Source organism: Poeciliopsis prolifica, unplaced genomic scaffold (assembly GCF_027474105.1).
Source record: "Poeciliopsis prolifica strain line A6 unplaced genomic scaffold, Auburn_PproV2 SCAFFOLD027, whole genome shotgun sequence".
NCBI lineage: Eukaryota > Metazoa > Chordata > Actinopteri > Cyprinodontiformes > Poeciliidae > Poeciliopsis > Poeciliopsis prolifica.
The window spans coordinates 6256486-6280388 of NW_026562402.1; the positions used below are offsets into that span (position 1 = coordinate 6256486).

The 23903-nt window shown below is 39.1% G+C and overlaps 1 protein-coding gene across 5 annotated transcripts in view; it reads right to left on the minus strand.

Moving 5' to 3' along the window:
• The window catches only part of cep104 (centrosomal protein 104), a 43106-nt gene extending 22947 nt beyond the window's left edge, over positions 1 to 20159 (minus strand). For 2 of the 5 annotated variants that reach the window (XM_055048669.1, XM_055048674.1), the window contains exons 1-10: positions 11214 to 14662; positions 10199 to 10372; positions 9378 to 9516; positions 8946 to 9008; positions 7293 to 7369; positions 6412 to 6580; positions 4444 to 4599; positions 4130 to 4354; positions 3211 to 3426; positions 2259 to 2426 (exon numbers count right to left, since the gene is read on the minus strand). In XM_055048669.1, the coding sequence (XP_054904644.1) occupies positions 2259 to 2426; positions 3211 to 3426; positions 4130 to 4354; positions 4444 to 4599; positions 6412 to 6580; positions 7293 to 7369; positions 8946 to 9008; positions 9378 to 9516; positions 10199 to 10372; positions 11214 to 11326 (1500 nt within the window). In that variant the 5' untranslated portion in view covers positions 11327 to 14662. Of the gene's footprint in view, positions 1 to 2258; positions 2427 to 3210; positions 3427 to 4129; positions 4355 to 4443; positions 4600 to 6411; positions 6581 to 7292; positions 7370 to 8945; positions 9009 to 9377; positions 9517 to 10198; positions 10373 to 11213; positions 14663 to 19814 lie in introns of those variants that run through there. The other 3 variants (XM_055048672.1, XM_055048671.1, XM_055048670.1) reach the window with 3 other exon arrangements.
• Positions 20160 to 23903: the final 3744 nt, after the last annotated feature.

Genomic DNA, 23903 nt, shown 5'->3' on the forward strand with positions numbered 1-23903 from the left:
AAAGGAGTTTTCAGGATCAGTGTGAAAGAAATCAGTGCAATTATAATTATACTTCCCTTATCGTCAACATGAAAAACTGGAATCAGCTTCCACAGAAAGGATAAAAGGTCAAGCTTGTCAAATTTCCTGCTGTAATGAAGCAGCCTGTGCGAAATGTTTTGCATGTAGCACAGAAAGTATGTTGACAGCACACAAAGCCTTTTTGCATCAATGTGACACTTAAACCAGGAAGCTATGGAATTTATTGCAAAAAAATTTAGCAAAATTTACCTTGGGTTGGGAAAAACACTGCAGAATGTTCAACAGCATTTCTTAAAACACTGTTTGTATTCTACTATTTCCCGATGAAAACTACACTTCCCACACATCTCTGCCATTAATCCTGCAACATGGCACTATTTTACAGGAAATACATTGGTTATAGTGCAAAGTGGGGCTGAATGATATAACTGAAAAATATACCACGAAATAAGTGTTTCCTAGTTGATATCAATAATTATTGATTAGTTTTCTGTCTTAAAAACCTGAACTACTGCCAAATTGGCAATGTGACTCTTCCTGTTTTTGTACAGTTTCCTCTCGAGTTGCTCTACACATTTTCTCCTTTCTGCTTTCACTCCACGCTGCTGTTTTTTAAGTTATTTTTAAGCTGTTATGAGCCATGGTGGCAAAACCTGAAACAGCAGCTGCTCAAGTCACTCATCAGGTTGTTGCTCTTTGCTAAACAAAGAGCAAGTTAGTTATTTGATGCCACGTTTATAAGCTGTGAGACGTTGAGTGGCTACTGTCTGTCCTCTGCCTACATCCCCCAGAATGCAGTGCGTTTCTTAATCAAAGTTCAGCGAAATTATTGGACATATTATCGACTGATATTGATCACATTTCTGACGCGATATGTATTGTTATTGATTTATTGTCCAGTCCTAGCATAAAGGTAAAAGCAGCTACTTCAACTAATACACAAGGATGTTTTCAACAATAACCTGTTGTTTTTAGAGCTTTTGACATAATTTTTATAAATTCTGCAACCACTTAAAAATGGTTTCAACCTGATCCACGGATGCTGAAGGAACGGTTGGTTCTGATGGTCGAAACCCACAAAATGGAGAAGTTAATATTCATGCTGAGCCTGCAGTTTGAACTTTATAGAAAAACATGGAGCAATGGATGAGATTTGTAAAGAACAATTAGCGAAGTAGTTGTCATTTCTTAGTCGTTGAAATTCTACATGTTACTTTAAAAACTGTAAAGTAAATCTGAGTCACTTCATACTCGTGTAACAGAGAGAAAAGTATGTGTATGTGAATTTTACCCAAAATAATAATAGTATGTATTTCTAATGATATTTTAAATCGATGCGTATGTTTAGAGCCACCTCGTGATGTGATGAGTAACTGTATGCAACGGGTCCTTCAGGCACGCTCAGGGCTTCCCCACCAGACTTGCTGGTGGAGCTGTGGAGCCACTTCCATACAGTTAGAAGTCCCATTGTGAAGAGAGTTTTATTCTGTGTCAAACTAGTGAAGAAGGTGACAAACAACCAAGTGAGCAAGGGAAGGTTACACTGGTGCCATGAAGAGCAAGGAAGACACATCCAACTATGTTTATCTTTTTTAGTATGGAAATATTGCAATCTTATGTAAATATGGCCAACAATTGTTCTGTTTGTTTTCTGTTTTCTGTTTGCGTGTTTGATAAATAGAAAACAACTAATCAGAGGCAATCAGAGTATTTTTATGTCAATCTCTCACAATCTAGAATCATATAGAGGCTTTATGGCCATCAAATCCACCAGCAGTCGCTTGTGGAGCATGTCCGATCCGCCGCCTCTCATCTTTGCCACGCGGGGTTAGAAAAGGAGGGAGGGGAAAGACAGATGGCAGACAGCAGAGGTGGGGTCTCTGCTTCAGAATCCAGTTTTCCTTTGCTGTGCTCTGCTGGCAGGCTCACCTTCTGACCGGGTTTTTGGGGAACTTTGAAACCTGCTTAGAGCTGCTAAGGCCAATTTGCTAGCAGGACCATTCCTAACAATAATTAATGTTGAATAAGTGGCATTATTGTTTTTGGTTTCAGTATTGTTATATCCATTTAGTTGTAAACTGGCACTTAGTTTACCAATTAACAAATTGGTACTTTGTTTTGTTGTGCAAAAATTAATAAATTTGCCTGTTAAGATACTGCCTTTTCAATGATCCACTGTCTTTTAACAGAGTTGCATTTTGTATCAAAGCAATCTTCTTTCAAGTAAATTGACTCACAGATGAAACTTTATCCAGAAGGGCCTTCTTAACCAGAAAGACTGCCGCTCTTATCAAGTTTCTCAGCTCGTCTTTGGGCGCTGTGGCGCTTACTTCCAGCAGTTTGTTGTGCACAGTAAGCAGTGCGTCTTCTCTGTAGCACCAGGTCTTAGAGTACGCACCAGCCACCTGAGAAAGCATGTTTCTCATTAATATTGTAGATACACCGCACCTTATCCATAAAATATATGCTTTTTGTCGATCACATCTTGTAGCGGTACCCTTAAATTTTAAATTGAATACATTTCTTCAGAGGGATGATTTAAAAATACAGCTTATGGGAAACGAGGAAACTCCAGAAAGCACACTTAGCAATGATAGCACCCAACGTTTTGAAATTTTTCTCATGTTTCACCTTTTAAAAATCGTTCTCACATAAATTATAATGCACTACATACACCACGGATCAGAACCTTAAAATGGAAAAAAAAACAACAAAAGAATTACATATCACATTGCTGGATTTTAAACCAGCTTGATCTTCTGGTTAAATAAATGTTCAGGATCATAAACCCTAAAAATACCAAAACAGAAGTTTCAAAGATTTACTCATTAATAAGTAAGCTCCCCATCTTTTATGATGTACTATTTTAATGGGAGCTTCATATGAATGATTCCAGGAGAGGTCTTATGATTATTGGGCTGATGTCAGCATCAGCCTGGGCATCTACAGACTTTGACCGTAAAACTTAATTCTGATTTCGAAAACCAGCTGAAGCCTTGTAAGAACTACTATTTCTTAAGCTTTTCTCAACAATAAAAAGCTCAAAATCTGAATATTCTTTCAAGGTGCCATTCTGGGAGACGGTTCAAAAACACCAAAGCAAGTTTTTCCTCATCAGCTAAAACTAAAAAGGGTCACTGAAATCAGCCCAGCCTAACTTGCCCATGGCTGAACTCATGACAGTCTCACCAGACTCTCTCCAAAGGCCTCAATAGGAAGGCCAGCCTCTCTCAGAGCCTTCTCAGTCAGGGGCTCTGGCTCTCCACTCAGGTCAGTGCCACATGGAGACCTTAGCACGTCAGATTTAGGGGAGTTCCCCGCTGATGGCGTCTGGACGCTTTCCACTGCCCTGTCTTTTCGCTGAAGTGCTGGCAGAGGCCTCTCGTCATAAGGCACACCGATGACCTGTCAGCAAAAAGCAAAAACAAACATTTCAGCTGAAATGTCATGCCTGAAAATATTTTACTGTTTGATTTTTGTCACTCATTTTCAACAAAATGAAAATATTTTAAAACCGAATGCATTTCTCAGAAGCCTGTCTGTGTGGGGGCTTAAAAGGTCAAAATGCAATCTCTGCAAACAACAACTTTAGCATTTGAACACCGGAGAGATTCAGTTTCATTCAACATTCGTACAACAATGACCGCTTGCCTCCCTCGATACAAACCAAAGCTCTAGCCAGAAAGTTCTGCGTTTTGTGCCTCTGGGCCAACTGGCACCCAACTGCTTAACAAAAGTCCCAAAGCACTGCCTTGAGGCCAGGTTGGCAGCCGCCAGAGTCAGCCAACTGTTGCACGCTTTTAATTAAATAGTGAAACCCAAACCTGAAGTAGGTCTGGTCTTAGTAGGCGGTGAGTAGAGCATAAAGGCCCCTGCTGGTCATAATCTCCATGTGTGCTCTGGGTTCAAACACTGCTCAGGTTTAGTCAGGAACATGTTTCAAAGGTGCTTCCGAGCTTAGGTATGTTTACAGGAATGTGTGTGTAAAGAAGAAAATACCGCTGGATTATTCTAAAGAAAACACTGATCCTCTTAGGAAATAGTTTCATAGAAGATTTTCTTTTCTAGAAGCTAATTAGCAACAATTTTGATGTGGAAAAATACTTACGTTAACAGCAGGGAGGGAAGCAGGGCTGACAGATTTGTCAGGCTGACTGCTAGGTTTGGGTACAGCAGACTGTGTGACTGTTTGCTGATTTTGAACGTTTAGTTTCTTCCCCTTCCTACTGACATTTGTGGACAACGGGGGCTTGGTGGGGGCTGAACCATCAGCAGGAGAAGGCAAAAGAGGTGGAGGACGTTGGGCTGAGGACAAATTTGAGGTCTTGGTGATCTGACCACACAATGAAAGGGACAGAATCATTTATGGAAACTCTAAAAACTTTGTAGCTGGAGCATGATGATTAATTGCTGAAGACTGACCATTGTCATGTCCAGCAGGTTGTGAACTTCCAACTGTTGGTAGACGCTCTTCCTGTACTCGTCCATGAGCTCCTTCTTCGTCTTGGCCAGGTCATAGTTCTCCTTTTCAATCGCACATTTCTTCTCCACATCATATCGAGCCAAACGCTCTCCAACCTGGAAGAGCCCAAACCATTCTGAGACTAAGCATCTTTTCCAGCATGTTTATAAAGTTCATCAAGAAACCTGTTTTTTATATAATGAAATTGGTTTCAGATTTCCCATGTTTAGGGGTTTTATTGGATAACTATTTTCTTGAACTTATATTATAAAAAGGATAATTAATCCTATACCGTTTAACCCAAAAGTACTGAGTAAATGTCCCATTAAGACGCTGTAGCAAGATAAATTTGTTTTAAATACCACTAATAAAAACTGCAATCATCAGTGTAGCACTATATTAGCTGCACTAGCAATAACGATTCTCCTCATTTTTAAATGAAACAATATTTCCAAAATGTGAGGGTTTCTTGCATGCATCATGATACTGTGGTGTTTTTAACGAAGGGCATCTATCACATTTAGAGAATCTTGTACTGGTGCACCCTTCCTCTGGACCTGATTAATAACTAAACAAAAAGATGCAGAGTAAATGTTTTATAGACACTAAAGCATTTATTGTATGTTTTGCTCTACTTCTTACTTAATCTGGGAATAGTTTTTAATAGAGTTTAATAGAGTTATTGAAACAAGTCATTATTATTTCAATAATAATGACTTATTATTGAAATAAGTCATTAGATTGTGCTAAGCTATCTGATGTATCTTATGTCTTTTTAATGTCTAACTTAAATGCTTATTAGTACAACTCAGTGGCTAAAATTGAAATGTTTTATTTCTACAAAACATTTAATGGTAAGTGTTTCTTAACATGGCCAGTTCAAATGCCTCAGATGATATTCCAGCCCTGGTTCAGAAAAAAAAAAAAAAAAATGCAGGACTGCCAGATATTAAAACCTTGAGTGTGGAAACTTGACAACAGCTTCCAGTGAGTTGGACATGAAATTTCTGCGCACGGAAATTCCTTCGAGGTGAATAAAGTTGCTAACGAGGTGCCAGCCAGCACGGCCTTCACAGGTCTACATTCAAGCCTCACTCACTGCAAGAGCGATCGGTTCTAAATGCATCTGAAGAAAAAGTTCAGTATGTCTGAGGTTTTAGGAGTACTGTCACTCCTGGAGACAGAAAAACACCCGTCTACTCTTATTCATTTCTAATTATTTGTAATTATTTGATTTCTGAAAAGTGTCCTTGTGATAATAAACTGAATTTCTGATGACGGATAAAAACGGAGCGAGTCAGTTTGTTGAGTGTTTTATTCATATATTCTCAGATTCTTCATACTGGATAACTCCGACATCATGAGGGTGTGACAACAGGGGATTTTCAGCATGACTAACTTGTGTCCACAATGCTAACGTGCCATGCTAACAAGCGACTAGCATTTGTAAGACTGTGTGTTATCTGGTTACAAACAGTCTTTCAACTGGGAGTTGGACACACACTGCCCAGGTATCCTGACAGCAGCTGTCGAGCTTGTTAAGAATTCATGGTCTGCATGGTAACGCTGAACACAAAGGTCTGTAGCAGGTATCTGAACAATGTTTAACAGCTTCTGTTACAAATAGAGACAAAGTTGCAGAATAATTGAGATTTTCAGGAGACAAAACATAGTTAACGTGAAAAGGTCAAGCTGGTAATATGTGGATATAAATAATTTGTTTATTACTTCAAAACATGTTTTAATTTTCGGACCTGTGGTGTAATGTAACACTAGGACTCTATTATTGGTCCAAGAACAACATAAGTTGCACCAACGAGGTCTAGTGCTGACTGCACTACGAATACATTTTCGTAGTGCAGTAGAAGTATTCGTCTCCCTTTACTTTATCCCCAAATGTGAAAGGAATAAAATGTTTTGGAATCTACCTTCTGAAGGTCTGCGATGGCTTGCTTCAACTTCTTAGCCTCCTCAAAGTCCTCCTGTCGGACAACGGCTTGCTTCTTTTGGTCCAAGAGACGTATGATGTGAGCGACCTCCGGATCCTGGTACATGTCGAAGGCCAAATCATCAAATTGGGAGATTGATAAACATTTGCTGAATGTGAAAGAAAGCATGAAAATGCATGATTGGAGTAGGAATTCAGTTTACATTATTATCAATTAATCTCTTGGTAGCACTTTGGTAAAGAATGTTAAAAAAAAGACTGAGATCGCTTATATAAAAAGTTGCATCTCCACAGGCAACATTGCATCGGTAACTCCACACAGATTAATTTATGGTCAGAGACATGCAACAAGGCCATGAATAGTCATATTTATCAAATTGCGACAAACTGGTGACCTGCCCATGGTGACCTCTGCCTCTCGCCCGAAACGTTTGCTGGAGATAGACTCCAGCACCTCCCGACCCCACTGGGGCCAACGGTGTTCAGAAAATGGATGGATGCATTTTTCATCTATTACGTAATAAACATAGTAAATTGTTCTCTATTTGACAGGATTTCTCGTTACAATTTTTTCTGTCCTTTATTTTTATCACAATCACCAGAAGGTTCCTGTACAAGTCTTGATCAGAGTGTGTAAAAATAATCTAATTGCATCATTTACAAAGATTAAAATGCTAACAAGTTTGTATATCCACATTTCAAATGTGGATTTTGTTTCCTCGTACAAAAAAACTACCTGCATTGTCCTCAAATGTATGCGACACTGAATGGCTTACTGGTTGTCTCCCAGACTGAATGGTTTCGGTGGACTGTGTTATTGTCACAAGACAAAGAAACCAGGGTTCAACGGCCGAGTCTCACCCCATGTAAGTCATGTCCAGGGCAGCTTCTTGCTGGGTACTGTTGGGATACAGTTCAATCAGCTGGTCTCTGCTTGGCTGGGGGTAAACAGATGGACAAATTACACAAGTGGATTGGCTGCACACTTATTTCTGTATTGTGCAGGGCTAAAGTTTGTTTTTCCTGTTATAAAGAGCCATAATTTAATCCAACAAAGTGTTAAGATCAAACCCTGAGTGTCAAAGTCAGGGTTTAATACATAAGGTGTATTTATGTATTAAAGTTCAGTCCTAAATGCTATTGAAAATTTGTTGAATTACTTGAAAATTGGCGATCGTGTTACACCATGATGTTGCAGTCAGACTGAGCATATTGAATGGGAAAATTATAAATCTCTATGTGAGAAAATCTGATTCCCAATGCATACTCAAATGCTCTAACTACTTCAAAAAACATTTTACAAAGTACTGACGCAGTGGGACACTTTCTTGCTTTACATGCATTTTTAATACATTTTGAAAACAATGCATTTGTTGCTTCCACTGCACAGTTATGAGTAGGACTTCATGTTTTTGAAGGCCACTATTTTGTGTGAAGGAACATAAAGAAAAAGACTGTAATGAAATGTCATTTGGTAAATAATAACATTTTAAATGCAAAGTTGCTCTCAGTGCCAACTTTGCATTATTTTGTAAATAATGATGCTTTAACACACTCTTAAAGAAGGAGTGCTGACATGAGACAAGGTAGAGATGAGATGCTCTTAATCAAATTTAGTTTAACCAAGAAATAAATAATCATTGTTTTACATATCTTCATCACAGTTTCAACATCCAGAACAAACATAAACCAGATCCAGGAGAACCAGCTGTGGCCAACAGGCAAGAACATTGCTGTGATGAAGGTGCTCAGTCGGATTAGAGAAGCAACAATGCACGGCTTGTTCACTGGAATCTGTGCAAGGGGAGTCCACGCTTTCCTTGCGTTTCTGTGTGTTATTGCATGTACGTGCGCGTGTGTGTTTTAAGGCAGTCTCGCTCCTCCAGGAGCCGTCCATCTGCAGGACTATCTGATTACACTCACCAACTGAAGGTCTCCTGTTTGATTACATAGTGCCCTCTCTTTGTGTCTCATTACTACATGGATGACATACATAAACACTTGTACAAATAAGTTTGGGCACTTATGGAGTTTAGTTGGCCCAGAGACTTGACTAAATATATATGCCTATACCAATGTGACAATAAATACTTTGAATATTGAGCCAAAATGTTAAATTAATAACTCATATGAATATGTTGTGCGAGTCTTGATTTTGTGAGTCCCCTTCACCAACATCCTGCAGTATTCTGTCAATTACCTGCCATTACTTCAGCAAAAAAGGAATATCTCAAACTTAATGGCTTCTGCTGTTAAGTTAAAAAAAGAAAAATGCTAACCTGACCAACATTATGTTAATGTTATGCAATAAAGTATAAAAGAAAGATTTCTTAACATTGCAGAATTAAAATTTTAAATGTGTCTCAGGTATGGTCTGTGGTTGCATAAAAAGAAAAAATCTATTTAATCTGCACAACCAGTCAACGGTAAGAGTCCAAAGTCAGCTCAACATCCCCCCCTACTGCTGTGCAAATGTAAATGCAGCGAAGAGAGAGAGAGAAACTGTTCACTTACCCCTGTGGGATGTGTGATACTATCCAAAGGATCTCCCAGAACGTTAATGGCAACCAGCGCAACCTGAAGAAGTCAAATTTACTGACATTAGTTTGAGAAGAATTAAAAATTCCTTTTTGGGAAATTTTGGCCTGAAATGAAACACATTGAACCATTCTCCACAAAGGGATGAAACATAAAAAAAACTAGTGAATCCTCCCAGGATCACTCCATCTCCCAAAATGACTCCATTGACTCATCACTGAGGTTTAAAAAAAAATCTAAATCTTAAATACTGCAGGCCTCAGTTAAGATCAGTAAATAAGTCATTTTTTTAAAAAAAGGAAATGTGCAAAAACATTTTTATCTCTAGCAGAGAACCAAATGAAAACCAACCCGAAGCAACCGCAGTAGCTTTGTTTCTGATCTGGGAGAAATGCCCCAACAGATTACCTGATTGTAGCGATTGTAACGGTTTGCATGGTTCCTGTGGAGGGTTATTCTCAGATATGTCCCGACGGCGTCAACGTGGACCGACTTCAGCTCCCGCGCTTTGAAGCCGGTCTTCTCGTTATCCGATAAAGACACATACCTGTTGAAAAAGCGCAACTTTGCTATTTCAGATCATACTTTGAACAGGCGCTGGAGAATGCAAATGTCAATTCATCAATTTGTTCTCATGCATTCAATAAATAAATCCATTATCAATCCCAGTGAGTAACCATCATGTAATGCTGATGTGCATCATCTGTGAGTATCCACATTTACTGTGATTAAATGGTCACACAGTTTTTATATAATAAACTGTGTGACATAACTTAATTTTATGTAGTTTTTATTACACTTTGGGTAGAAATGATTCATGTTGAACTGCTGGAATTGTTTCTGTAAACCCTGAAACCATGCAGTGCTGAAACTGGCTCTTGATTTTCAGAGTGGGGATAAAGCCATTTCACAGGTTTCTTTGTATCTGGACTAAATTAGATCAGAGCGATTGCACAATATTTAACACTTATTTGCCAAACAAGTGACCTGTGATGAATGCAGATTCTTCAAAGGATAGTTTATGGACATTAGTGCCTTTTATTTTGTTGGTAGAAATTCCAAAAATCACCAGTTTTAGTGTGTTTATTTTATTTGTGGCATTTCAACATGAAAATGGTCTGAATGATAAAAGAAGGTTTGGAAAATTGAGGAATCTTCCAAATTGTGTAAAAACTGTGCATGATCAATAAACTTGTCAGAGTTAAGCCCGGTAAAGTCTGCGGTCTTACCCAAGTCTGTGAAACTGTCCAGAGAAGCCTGGAGGGCTGGCTTCAGGCACGCAGTCACCAACATGAAATTCAACCTTGGCTGGGATCATGTACTGGTGAGCCAGCAACTGCAACTTTCTTATTCTACATCTCTCCGCCAGTTGGAGGGTGAGGTGCTGAGGATACGAACATAGCCTGTAGAAATTTTGATACATATAAATATTAGGCTCAGTTGAAAAGGTGGATTCAAGCATAATCTGAGAAAACAACATGCTACTATGTAAATAATGAAACTATATGTCAACATATTTTTAAGAAAACAAAGTAATATGATAGCTTTAATGATCATCATCTTGAATTTTCAGTATGTAACACCGAGATAGATTTCATACCAATAATGGTACGATGGAAAAAGCAACAGCCTTAAGACGAATGTAAAAAAAAAAAGCTTCATTAAGAGTTTCAGAAGCCGTCCATTCAGCATGAACGGCTGCTGAAGTTCAAGGCTGGCACAGATGTGATGAACATAGATTAAAACAGACACAAGATAAAGAATGAGCAGAGTGATTTACTGAAATTATTTTAAAAAGCTAAATTGGGCAGTTTTGATGAAAAATTTGAACATAATTTCCAGAACAGGATGGGATTAAGAGTCCAAGAAATATTCATTTTGTTTACAGTTTTTCTTCACTCTTCATACGTAAGGGACAACTCAATTCAGAATCTATTTTTAATTGTTCTAAATCTTAAATAATAGACATAAAGGATTTTATTCATCAAGAGACCAACAAAATACATTTCTTATTTGCATCAAGAAATATATGTAATGATAAAACTTAATACGCCATCATTTTAAAAGTAGATAGATATGGCAGGCCAAGACCAATTTTATTCCACAGGGAGGAAAATATGAGCAAGGTCTCTGAACCCATACTGCACTATCAAAATCTAAGGTTTATGGTTTAGAGTGCTGAAATGAAAAATGCATCAGAGATTAACTACGTTTCTGAAAAGAGTTTAATCTAGTTTAAATTACCTGCTGGATCTCCAGCCTCTGACAGTGGGTGCATGCACCATCAGCTCCTCGGCACTAAAATTATCCTCATGACTTGAAGAGGTGACCGTAGTGAATTCTGTCTTCTTGGGCATTCCTCTGATAAAAACTAAGAAATTATTTTTTTTAATTGTTGTTCACAGGAGTTACCAAAATATAAACAAAAGAAACAGTGTAAAGCTGAACGTGTAAGAGCTGGTTGAACAATGCTGTTGGGCTCAAATAATCTGATAAAATGTTATATTTTTACATTTAACACATTTCAACTAATTTCATAATTGTGTAAATATATTAGAAAATATAAAAGGGAGACAACTTTTGGGTTGACAGGAGAGTCTCCAGCTTGTCAGGTGCATACCAAAACCAGTTTACGTGACATTTACATGCAGAATTTTCTCTTCATGAAGGCAACACAGACTAGCTATAGATAACATTGTTAAACACAAGAAACGACTCGTTTTCGCTGACTCAAACGTGTCAACATTGTTTAATCTAACAGCACAGCAAACGTCATCTTGTCTGACATTACGTACAGAAAACTTACCGGCTAAAATGCGATTAAGACCAACAGTGGCGAGTCTTTATTCACAACTCGTTGTAAGCGCGCAGCTCGACGTATGAAGACCTTCTGCTGGGGGTTTGGAGACATCTTACCAGCAACATTACCGTATTAATGAAGGATCGCACTCCCATCTCATCTCCATCACCACCGCTGACAACAAGCTTTTCTGACATGCGCAGTACTTGGATTCTTCTTCCCTTTTCCAAAACTCGCACTTCTTCTTCTTTCCTTTTATTATGGCGGCTGACAAACAACTTGTAGGTGCATGACTGCCACCTTCCAGATTGGAGGACGTTTAACTATTATAATCTCCCCATAATACCTGTTCTTTTTAGAAAACTATCAATAAAGTCAATATTATTGATGTTGCTGTTGATTTACTGGAGTAAAGGAATTGATTTACTGGAATTCTTCAGTGTATTATTTAACTCTATCAAAAAAAACTTCAATAAAATCCTCTTAAACATCATTATGAACGTCCTCTTTTTTCTTTATTTAGCTAAATAATCCTATGTACTATGTATCTTTTCAAATGCTTTAGCTAATAACTCAGCTTTACTTTTATTGTTTATTAGAATATTTCCATTATCTTTAATTACTGGAAAAACATATTCTTTTTTTCCCCCTGGTCTCCAGAAACCTACCTTCCTCGTGACGCTGTGGAAGTCCACTAGTTGCCTGAGTTCCTTCCCCCAGTCCACTGTTGAAACCAGCAGTTTATTCCTTAGAAAGGAACTTCTCTTTCCATATAGAACTCGTATGCCAAATCAAACACTTTTGCTGTTATCGCAGCCTGAACAACACCCAGCAGGGTGTGTTTTCCAGCAAATAACAGCCCATCCAGACACATATTCCACCAGCTCTTACGTTCAGATGTAGCTGTTTCACACTGCGATGTTTTTTCAGCTATGGTATTTTTGATTGAATTTTTGACCTTCTGGTGTTTGCTTTTAAAAGTTTGTGTTTCGGGTGAAGTCTCAATTTGTGTCTGTGTGGATTTGTCCATTGTGTGTTGTTTAAATTCTGATGCCAAATTGTCTGTCTGAGTCGATTTTTGTTGTGTTGTAAGCAGATTTGTATGTTTTCTGTCAGTATTAAATTTGTCTTTGATCAATTTGTGTCTATGTACTTGCTCCTCTTTCTTAAACTCAAGCTGTTCAAGTTTTCAGTTTTTCTCCTCCAAGTATAAAATCTTTTGCAATAAACGTTCTTCTGTTTCTTTTGAAATTGTAGCCTCACAAACCTGATTCCTTTCCATTCTCGCTGTAAAACTATCGATTTTTCTTACGATTTAAACGTGTCTTCCTAAAGCGGTCGCTCAGTTTCAAATGAGAGAAATGCTTAACAGAATGCTGAACAAACTGTTCGAAATTCTACGTCACCAACATTTATTGCGTCATAATGACAACCGGCTCTGACGATCTGTGCTACCTGTCAGATTTTCTAAACTGCGTCACGATAGCTGTCTGAGCGAGTATAGGGAATTTGCCATCGTTATGGACGCCGTTCCTAAAGAAGTTCTCATGCCCTTTCTCGCCTCCTTTTTGCCGACTTCTTACCTCCTACCAGGATGGCTGATACTGGACACAAATCCTCTGATTGATTTACTTCAAAGTATTGCCATTATAAATTACTTTTATTTAAGAAGTTAACTATTCTGTTAAAGCAAATTTGCCCAACGTTTCAAATTTTTTTTGAAACCGAACTGATCTGTTTCCCCTGTTGCCCCAGCACCGTTACAGATTTCCCCTAAATTAAAGTTTAAAGATACGTAATTGTTGGATTCACTCCTTCTCCGTTCCGTTAGAGGGCGCTGTAGTTGCTTCGCGTCAGTTAAGTGAGAGAAGAAATTTACGGCAGAAAAGCAACGGCACAGAGATCGCCGTTAGCTGCAGCTAACGGTATTATTGACTACAAACGGATATTTAATCGACGTTTATGAGTGTTGCCCAACGTGGTGAGTTACATCAATGTTGTGAGCTGTCGAAGATTAGTTCTCGTTATGTTACTAAATATTGATGTATTGTTTTATTTTTTATTTACAGTTTAACCGGCATGTCCGTGTAAAAGCACGGGGCAATAAAATAACAACAAAAACAACGACTACCTTATGTTCTTTGTAACATAAAGTTAAACACGGTGGCATCATGTCTGAAACTAAAGAATCCGCGGGAGAAATAGACATTGCTGCGCTAAAGAGGAAGAGAGGACAAGCTAAAGCAGCCGTAACTAAGATGATGACGTCAGCGAACGAAAAAATTAGAGAAAACAAGCCAGAAGAATTGAAGTCAGTGCTAGAGAGCCTCGACTTAGCCCTTGCACATCTTCAGGAGGTACATAAATGTTATCATTCTTGGCTCACTGATGACATCGACAGAGAAGAGTCTGATGCTTATGAGAGACTTATTATAATGAACATTCACGATGTGCGTCACGAAGCTCTAGCCTGGCTGCAAGAAAAAGAAGAAGATAGAGCTAGTGTGCATTCATATGTTGATGATGAGCTGGATGTTACTACACAAGCCATGTTCAGAGAGCCTCCAGCTGATATAAATGATGAAGATTCCGCAGCAGCAGAACTAAAGAAAATCCAAGCCCTAAGAAAGAAAGTGAAGGAAAACTTTGAGCTGTTGCTTAGACGTAACAAAGAGGAATTTGAGTTGGAACTTCAGCGACTACATCACAAAGCTGAGCTGGATGCACAGATGCAACACAATCAGCAAAAGATGCAAGCTTTAACAGCAGATCTCCATTCTACGCCGAAAATTGGCAAAATTCCTACTACACAACAACCCTCGCCATTTCAGATGGCAGATGATTCGATTTCACAACTGATAGAGTTAAGGCAGCATTATCAAGCGCAAGTTGACACTCTCAGGCCCACCAACTGATCTAATCAAGTTTGACGGTGAACCCCTTCAGTATTGGAAGTTCATGAGGCTTTTCACCACTATGGTGGACAAAGAGTCCATTTCTGCTGAAGAAAAGTTAACTCGTCTGCACCAGTACAGAAAAGGGAAGGCTCGAGATGCTATTAGTCACTGTCTATACAATTCTGATCCAACGCAGGTTTCAAAGAAGCACTAGACCGACTAAAATCAAGATTTGGAAATCTTCATTCCATTTCTCAAGCTTGGGTTGAAAAGGTTTTGAACTTTAAAGAGATAAGAGACAATATGCAACTCAGAGACTTTGCAGACCTGCTGAGAGGCTGTAAAGACACGCTTGCTGCCATGAAATGTGAGGAAGAGCTCAGCGGCCCGCCGCACATTATTTGAGGTAATTAGCAAGCTACCATCAGATCTCAGGGCCAAGTGGCTAAATAAAAAACTACGACATCACAAAGGAAGGACATCTACCGAAACTTAATGACGTCGTGAACTTTGTGGAGACAGAAGCTGAAAAGAGATCCGATCCAGTCTTTGGTGGGCTAATTGGCTTCAAGAAATATGAGAAACCAAACAACTTTACGTCACCTACCAAAGTCTCAAAGAAACATCGTCAAAGCTACCCCACCACTGTCAAAGCCGCTGCAGTCTGTGAAAGTAAGTCTACACGCACCAAGCAGCCAGCTTATTTAAAATGTCTTAAATGCTCAGAACAGCATTTCTTAAACCAGTGCCCAGGCTTCCGATCACTAACGGTGCCAGAGCGCCTGGTGTTTGTTCAAGAAAAAAAACCTGTGTCAAAACTGTTTCATGATTGGGCACAGTGCTGAGATTTGCACGCGCAACTGGGTGTGCAACGTGCCTGGCTGTGGACAGAAAACAACAAAATGCTGCATCCTAACCACACTAACAGACAGGAGACAGCAGCAGGCCAGGACAGCACTGATGACACTAAAACTACCCAAAGAACGCAACCTAACAGATCACCTAATGTCACATGTGGATTTGCTGGAGCTGCAAATGGTAAAGTTTGTTTACCTATAGTTCCTGTGGTCGTTAGGGGTAAAGCTACAAACATCAATTCTGTTACATATGCATTACTCGATCCTGGCGCCAACACCAGTTTAGTGTCAGAAGAGCTGACCAAGAAGCTAAAGGTCAAAGGCAAGCCTGCAAGGTTAGAGCTTGACACAGTAGGAGGAAGCCAATCTTGAGATTGACTCTCTGCACGATGGCAGCACCTACACACTTAATGGTGAGAACACTTAAGAAATTAAACATTGGACTTAGCTGTCTCGCGACACCAGACGAGGCAGCCAGATGGAATCACCTAGCAGATATCCCTATTCCCAGCATCAAGTCCAACGATGTGCACCTTGTCATTGGACAAGATGCTCCTCGTCTCCTTAGAGCTGAAGAGTACCGCGTAGGAGGTGATAATGACCCTTACTAGCAGAACAGTTCTCGGCTGGGCCATTAATGGTCCCATTGATCACAAAGAAGTTAGGAAGGTTAAGACTTACTTCCTCAAGTCAGATCAAAATCTACAAACACAGGTGGAAAGGTTTTGGAAAATTGACGACCCTGCTCCAGAGAAAAATCTGTCAATAAATGACCACAAGGTGATTAAACTGTGGGAAAACTCAGTTACCAAAGATGGCTCACATTATACCTTAGACATACCTTTTAAGAACAAAGCAGTGACACTGCCTAACAATATCAACTTAGCGACACAGAGACTACAACTACTGGAACGCAGATTAACAAAGGACCCAAACCTGAAAGACAAGTATGTTAAAGCAATGTAGTCAACTATTGATAAAGGATATGCAGAAGAAGTCCCAGCTTTGTCACCTGATCACAATGAGGGCAAAGTTTGGTACCTCCCACATCACGCAGTAACTCATCCTCGCAAGCCTGAAAAGGTGTGAGTCGTTTTTGACTGCGCAGCAAAGTATGACGGAGTATCTCTCAATGATGTCGTCCATCAGGGCCCAGATCTAACAAACAAATTAATAAACGTGTTGATCCGTTTCCGACAAGGTCCAGTCGCTGTAATGGCAGACATTGAGGGCATGTTCAATCAGATACATGTAACTCCAGAACACAGAAATGTGCTAAGGTTCCTCTGGTGGAAGGACCACAATCCTAATAATGAGGTAGTTACTTACCGGATCATCCCACCTTTTGGTGGAGTGTGGTCTCCAAGTGCAGCAAGTTTTGCATTAAAGAAGTGTGCATCAGATCACGCACATCTGTACAATGCAGATACCATCTCCACTGTAGAAAGAAACTTCTACGTGGATGATTGCCTGAAATCCTCAGACTCACCTCAACAGGCCATCCGTCTAGCGGCACAGCTGATCGACCTACTCATGCATGGTGGGTTTCGCCTGACAAAATGAACGAGCAATTCAACTGAGGTTCTACAGGATTCAGGAAGTGTGAATTTGGAACTGATCCATCTTTCTAAGCAAATCCAAAATGTTTTGGTTTAGTTGCATTCATAGAAGATGTGGTCAATCGTTTCAATATCTTGTTCACAAAAGGAGCACTTATTGTCATCAATATTAAATCGATTTTTAATAATTCTTTTGAAGGGTAAATTGCATTTAAATTTTAAAGTGTGTTTCTTTAGCTTTAGGTTGAATAGGGAGTTTAAGATAAAGGGATCTTAACCTCTCAATTGATTTATTATCAAACTTGCAAAGAATGTTATTTCTATTTATTTTCCCAGGGAACAAGTATTGTTTAGACAGTTTCTAATTGTGTGGTTATCAAACTTTTGGTCAGTGAATGAGATTCCATTAATAAATAAATTGGGTAATCGTGGGGTCGTCGGATTATATGTTATCAACTTTTTTACTTGGTTAATAAATTGTTTCGGAAAGGCATTAACTAATTTGGTAAATTCAGCTCTTGGGGGAAAGAATTGATATTGTTCACATAGTTGTTCATAGTTTAACATGCAACCATTAGCATCCATTAAGTGTATAATGGACCAAATATTCTTCTTCATCCAATCCTTGTAAAATAAGGATTTACCGCGATGTAATATGAATCTGTTATTCCATATGATAGAGGAGTGTGGCGAATAGTTATGTACATAGAGCATTTTCCAGTATAGTAATACTTGTTTATGGAACTCTGATAGTTTAATTGGCAATTTATGAATATTGAAATCAGCTAGAAGAACAAGTTTTAAACCACCAATTTTGTTAAATACATAATTAGGGATGCAATACCAAAATAATTGAGAATTTTTAACCCAGGATTTCAATCAATTAATCTTAAGGGTTCCGTTAAACATTAGAGGGCAGCATGTCACTAAAACATATGTTAAAAGAATCTGTCTAAAACACGATCTATCAGCACTAGCATGGCTAATATAATAAATGAGGCACTATGCAGCGGTGCACAACCTTTTTTTTTTTCTTTTTAGAAATGTATGACAAGTGTCGCCTCTCATTAGGAAGGTAACAGTGGTTACCGCTGAGCGGTAAAATGTTGTAAATACCTGCAGAACTCCTGGATGGTGTAACTCTAAAACCGTTGATGTGTTTTTGATCAAGCAGGAACCACATGTCAGTTTAACCCACCAATGAACAGCGTCGGGCATCGGGCTGCCTTCAGGGACAGTCGGAAATTACAGTTTTCCTGGCAAATCTTTGCCGATCTCATAAGTATTATATTTTAAAATTACCATTTCCAGTGGGGTGGCACTAGGGGTGGCCAGGGGTCTGCTGGGGGTGGCAAGTGCCACCCCGGCCACCCCTCTGGCTCCACCACTGATTTTAAGAAAACAAAGTAATATGATAGCTTTAACGATCATCATCTTGAATTTTCAGTATGCAACACCGAGATGGATTTCATAGCAATAATGGAACGATGGAAAAAGCAACAGCCTTAAGACGAATGTAAAAAAAAAAAAAGCTTTATTAAGAGTTTCAGAAGCCGTCCATTCAGCATGGACGGCTGCTGAAGTTCAAGGCTGGCACAGATGTGATGAACATAGATTAAAACAGACACATTCCTTGTGCTAAGCCTCTTCTAAATCAAGCAAAACATCAACAGTGTCTTACCTGATAAAGAATGAGCAGAGTGATTTACTGAAATTATTTAAAAAGCTAAATTGGGCAGTTTTGATGAAAAATTTGAACATAATTTCCAGAACAGGATGGGATTGAGTCCAAGAAATATTCATTTTGTTTACTGTTTTTCTTCATTCTTCATACGTAAGGGACAACTCAATTCAGAATCTATTTTAATTGTTCTAAATCTTAAATAATAGACATAAAGGATTTTATTCTTCAAGAGACCAACAAAATACATTTCTTATTTGCCATCAAGAAATATGTAATGATAAAACTTAATACACCATCATTTTAATAGTAGATTGATATGGCAGGCCAAGACCAATTTTATTCCACAGGGAGGAAAATATGAGCAAGGTCTCTGAACCCATACTGCACTATCAAAATCTAAGGTTTATGGTTTAGAGTGCTGAAATGAAAAATGCATCAGAGATTAACTACGTTTCTGAAAAGAGTTTAATCTAGTTTAAATTACCTGCTGGATCTCCAGCCTCTGACAGTGGGTGCATGCACCATCAGCTCCTCGGCACTAAAATTATCCTCATGACTTGAAGAGGTGACCGTAGTGAATTCTGTCTTCTTGGGCATTCCTCTGATAAAAACTAAGAGATTTTTTTAATTTTTTTATTGTTGTTCAAAGGAGTTACCAAAATATAAACAAAAGAAACAGTGTAAAGCTGAACGTGTAAGAGCTGGTTGAACAATGCTGTTGGGCTCAAATAATCTGATAAAATGTTATATTTTTACATTTAACACATTTCAACTAATTTCATAATTGTGTAAATATATTAGAAAATATAAAAGGGAGACAACTTTTGGGTTGACAGGAGAGTCTCCAGCTTGTCAGGAGCATACCAAAACCAGTTTACGTGACATTTACATGCAGAATTTTCTCTTCATGAAGGCAACAGACTAGCTATAGATAACATTGTTAAACACAAGAAACGACTCGTTTTCGCTGACTCAAATGTGTCAACATTGTTTAATCTAACAGCACAGCAAACGTCATCTTGTCTGACATTACGTACAGAAAACTTACCGGCTAAAATGCGATTAAGACCAACAGTGGCGAGTCTTTATTCACAACTCGTTGTAAGCGCGCAGCTCGACGTATGAAGACCTTCTGCTGGGGGTTTGGAGACATCTTACCAGCAACATTACCGTATTAATGAAGGATCGCACTCCCATCTCATCTCCATCACCACCGCTGACAACAAGCTTTTCTGACATGCGCAGTACTTGGATTCTTCTTCCCTTTTCCAAAACTCGCACTTCTTCTTCTTTCCTTTTATTATGGCGGCTGGCAAACAACTTGTAGGTGCATGACTGCCACCTTCCAGATTGGAGGACGTTTAACTATTATAATCTCCCCATAATACCTGTTCTTTTTAGAAAACTATCAATAAAGTCAATATTATTGATTGCTGTTGATTTACTGGAGTAAAGGAATTGATTTACTGGAATTCTTCAGTGTATTATTTAACTCTATCAAAAAAAACTTCAATAAAATCCTCTTAAACATCATTATGAACGTCCTCTTTTTTCTTTATTTAGCTAAATAATCCTATGTACTATGTATCTTTTCAAATGCTTTAGCTAATAACTCAGCTTTACTTTTATTGTTTATTAGAATATTTCCATTATCTTTAATTACTGGAAAAACATATTCTTTTTTTCCCCCTGGTCTCCAGAAACCTACCTTCCTCGTGACGCTGTGGAAGTCCACTAGTTGCCTGAGTTCCTTCCCCCAGTCCACTGTTGAAACCAGCAGTTTATTCCTTAGAAAGGAACTTCTCTTTCCATATAGAACTCGTATGCCAAATCAAACACTTTGCTGTTATCGCAGCCTGAACAACACCCAGCAGGGTGTGTTTTCCAGCAAATAACAGCCCATCCAGACACATATTCCACCAGCTCTTACGTTCAGATGTAGCTGTTTCACACTGCGATGTTTTTTCAGCTATGCCGTTGGATAGCTCACGTTCGATTACAACATTTTTGGTATTTTTGATTGAATTTTTGACCTTCTGGTGTTTGCTTTTAAAAGTTTGTGTTTCGGGTGAAGTCTCAATTTGTGTCTGTGTGGATTTGTCCATTGTGTGTTGTTTAAATTCTGATGCCAAATTGTCTGTCTGAGTCGATTTTTGTTGTGTTGTAAGCAGATTTGTATGTTTTCTGTCAGTATTAAATTTGTCTTTGATCAATTTGTGTCTATGTACTTGCTCCTCTTTCTTAAACTCAAGCTGTTCAAGTTTTCAGTTTTTCTCCTCCAAGTATAAAATCTTTTGCAATAAACGTTCTTCTGTTTCTTTTGAAATTGTAGCCTCACAAACCTGATTCCTTTCCATTCTCGCTGTAAAACTATCGATTTTTCTTACGATTTAAACGTGTCTTCCTAAAGCGGTCGCTCAGTTTCAAATGAGAGAAATGCTTAACAGAATGCTGAACAAACTGTTCGAAATTCTACGTCACCAACATTTATTGCGTCATAATGACAACCGGCTCTGACGATCTGTGCTACCTGTCAGATTTTCTAAACTGCGTCACGATAGCTGTCTGAGCGAGTATAGGGAATTTGCCATCGTTATGGACGCCGTTCCTAAAGAAGTTCTCATGCCCTTTCTCGCCTCCTTTTTGCCGACTTCTTACCTCCTACCAGGATGGCTGATACTGGACACAAATCCTCTGATTGATTTACTTCAAAGTATTGCCATTATAAATTACTTTTATTTAAGAAGTTAACTATTCTGTTAAAGCAAATTTGCCCAACGTTTCAAATTTTTTTTGAAACCGAACTGATCTGTTTCCCCTGTTGCCCCAGCACCGTTACAGATTTCCCCTAAATTAAAGTTTAAAGATACGTAATTGTTGGATTCACTCCTTCTCCGTTCCGTTAGAGGGCGCTGTAGTTGCTTCGCGTCAGTTAAGTGAGAGAAGAAATTTACGGCAGAAAAGCAACGGCACAGAGATCGCCGTTAGCTGCAGCTAACGGTATTATTGACTACAAACGGATATTTAATCGACGTTTATGAGTGTTGCCAACGTGGTGAGTTACATCAATGTTGTGAGCTGTCGAAGATTAGTTCTCGTTATGTTACTAAATATTGATGTATTGTTTTATTTTTTATTTACAGTTTAACCGGCATGTCCGTGTAAAAGCACGGCAATAAAATAACAACAACAAAAACAACGACTACCTTATGTTCTTTGTAACATAAAGTTAAACACGGTGGCATCATGTCTGAAACTAAAGAATCCGCGGGAGAAATAGACATTGCTGCGCTAAAGAGGAAGAGAGGACAAGCTAAAGCAGCCGTAACTAAGATGATGACGTCAGCGAACGAAAAAAATTAGAGAAAACAAGCCAGAAGAATTGAAGTCAGTGCTAGAGAGCCTCGACTTAGCCCTTGCACATCTTCAGGAGGTACATAAATGTTATCATTCTTGGCTCACTGATGACATCGACAGAGAAGAGTCTGATGCTTATGAGAGACTTATTATAATGAACATTCACGATGTGCGTCACGAAGCTCTAGCCTGGCTGCAAGAAAAAGAAGAAGATAGAGCTAGTGTGCATTCATATGTTGATGATGAGCTGGATGTTACTACACAAGCCATGTTCAGAGAGCCTCCAGCTGATATAAATGATGAAGATTCCGCAGCAGCAGAACTAAAGAAAATCCAAGCCCTAAGAAAGAAAGTGAAGGAAAACTTTGAGCTGTTGCTTAGACGTAACAAAGAGGAATTTGAGTTGGAACTTCAGCGACTACATCACAAAGCTGAGCTGGATGCACAGATGCAACACAATCAGCAAAAGATGCAAGCTTTAACAGCAGATCTCCATTCTACGCCGAAAATTGGCAAAATTCCTACTACACAACAACCCTCGCCATTTCAGATGGCAGATGATTCGATTTCACAACTGATAGAGTTAAGGCAGCATTATCAAGCGCAAGTTGACACTCTCAGGCTCCCACCAACTGATCTAATCAAGTTTGACGGTGAACCCCTTCAGTATTGGAAGTTCATGAGGCTTTTCACCACTATGGTGGACAAAGAGTCCATTTCTGCTGAAGAAAAGTTAACTCGTCTGCACCAGTACAGAAAAGGGAAGGCTCGAGATGCTATTAGTCACTGTCTATACAATTCTGATCCCAACGCAGGTTTCAAAGAAGCACTAGACCGACTAAAATCAAGATTTGGAAATCTTCATTCCATTTCTCAAGCTTGGGTTGAAAAGGTTTTGAACTTTAAAGAGATAAGAGACAATATGCAACTCAGAGACTTTGCAGACCTGCTGAGAGGCTGTAAAGACACGCTTGCTGCCATGAAATGTGAGGAAGAGCTCAGCGGCCGCCGCACATTATTTGAGGTAATTAGCAAGCTACCATCAGATCTCAGGGCCAAGTGGCTAAATAAAAACTACGACATCACAAAGGAAGGACATCTACCGAAACTTAATGACGTCGTGAACTTTGTGGAGACAGAAGCTGAAAAGAGATCCGATCCAGTCTTTGGTGGGCTAATTGGCTTCAAGAAATATGAGAAACCAAACAACTTTACGTCACCTACCAAAGTCTCAAAGAAACATCGTCAAAGCTACCCCACCACTGTCAAAGCCGCTGCAGTCTGTGAAAGTAAGTCTACACGCACCAAGCAGCCAGCTTATTTAAAATGTCTTAAATGCTCAGAACAGCATTTCTTAAACCAGTGCCCAGGCTTCCGATCACTAACGGTGCCAGAGCGCCTGGTGTTTGTTCAAGAAAAAAAACCTGTGTCAAAACTGTTTCATGATTGGGCACAGTGCTGAGATTTGCACGCGCAACTGGGTGTGCAACGTGCCTGGCTGTGGACAGAAACACAACAAATGGCTGCATCCTAACCACACTAACAGACAGGAGACAGCAGCAGGCCAGGACAGCACTGATGACACTAAAACTACCCAAAGAACGCAACCTAACAGATCACCTAATGTCACATGTGGATTTGCTGGAGCTGCAAATGGTAAAGTTTGTTTACCTATAGTTCCTGTGGTCGTTAGGGGTAAAGCTACAAACATCAATTCTGTTACATATGCATTACTCGATCCTGGCGCCAACACCAGTTTAGTGTCAGAAGAGCTGACCAA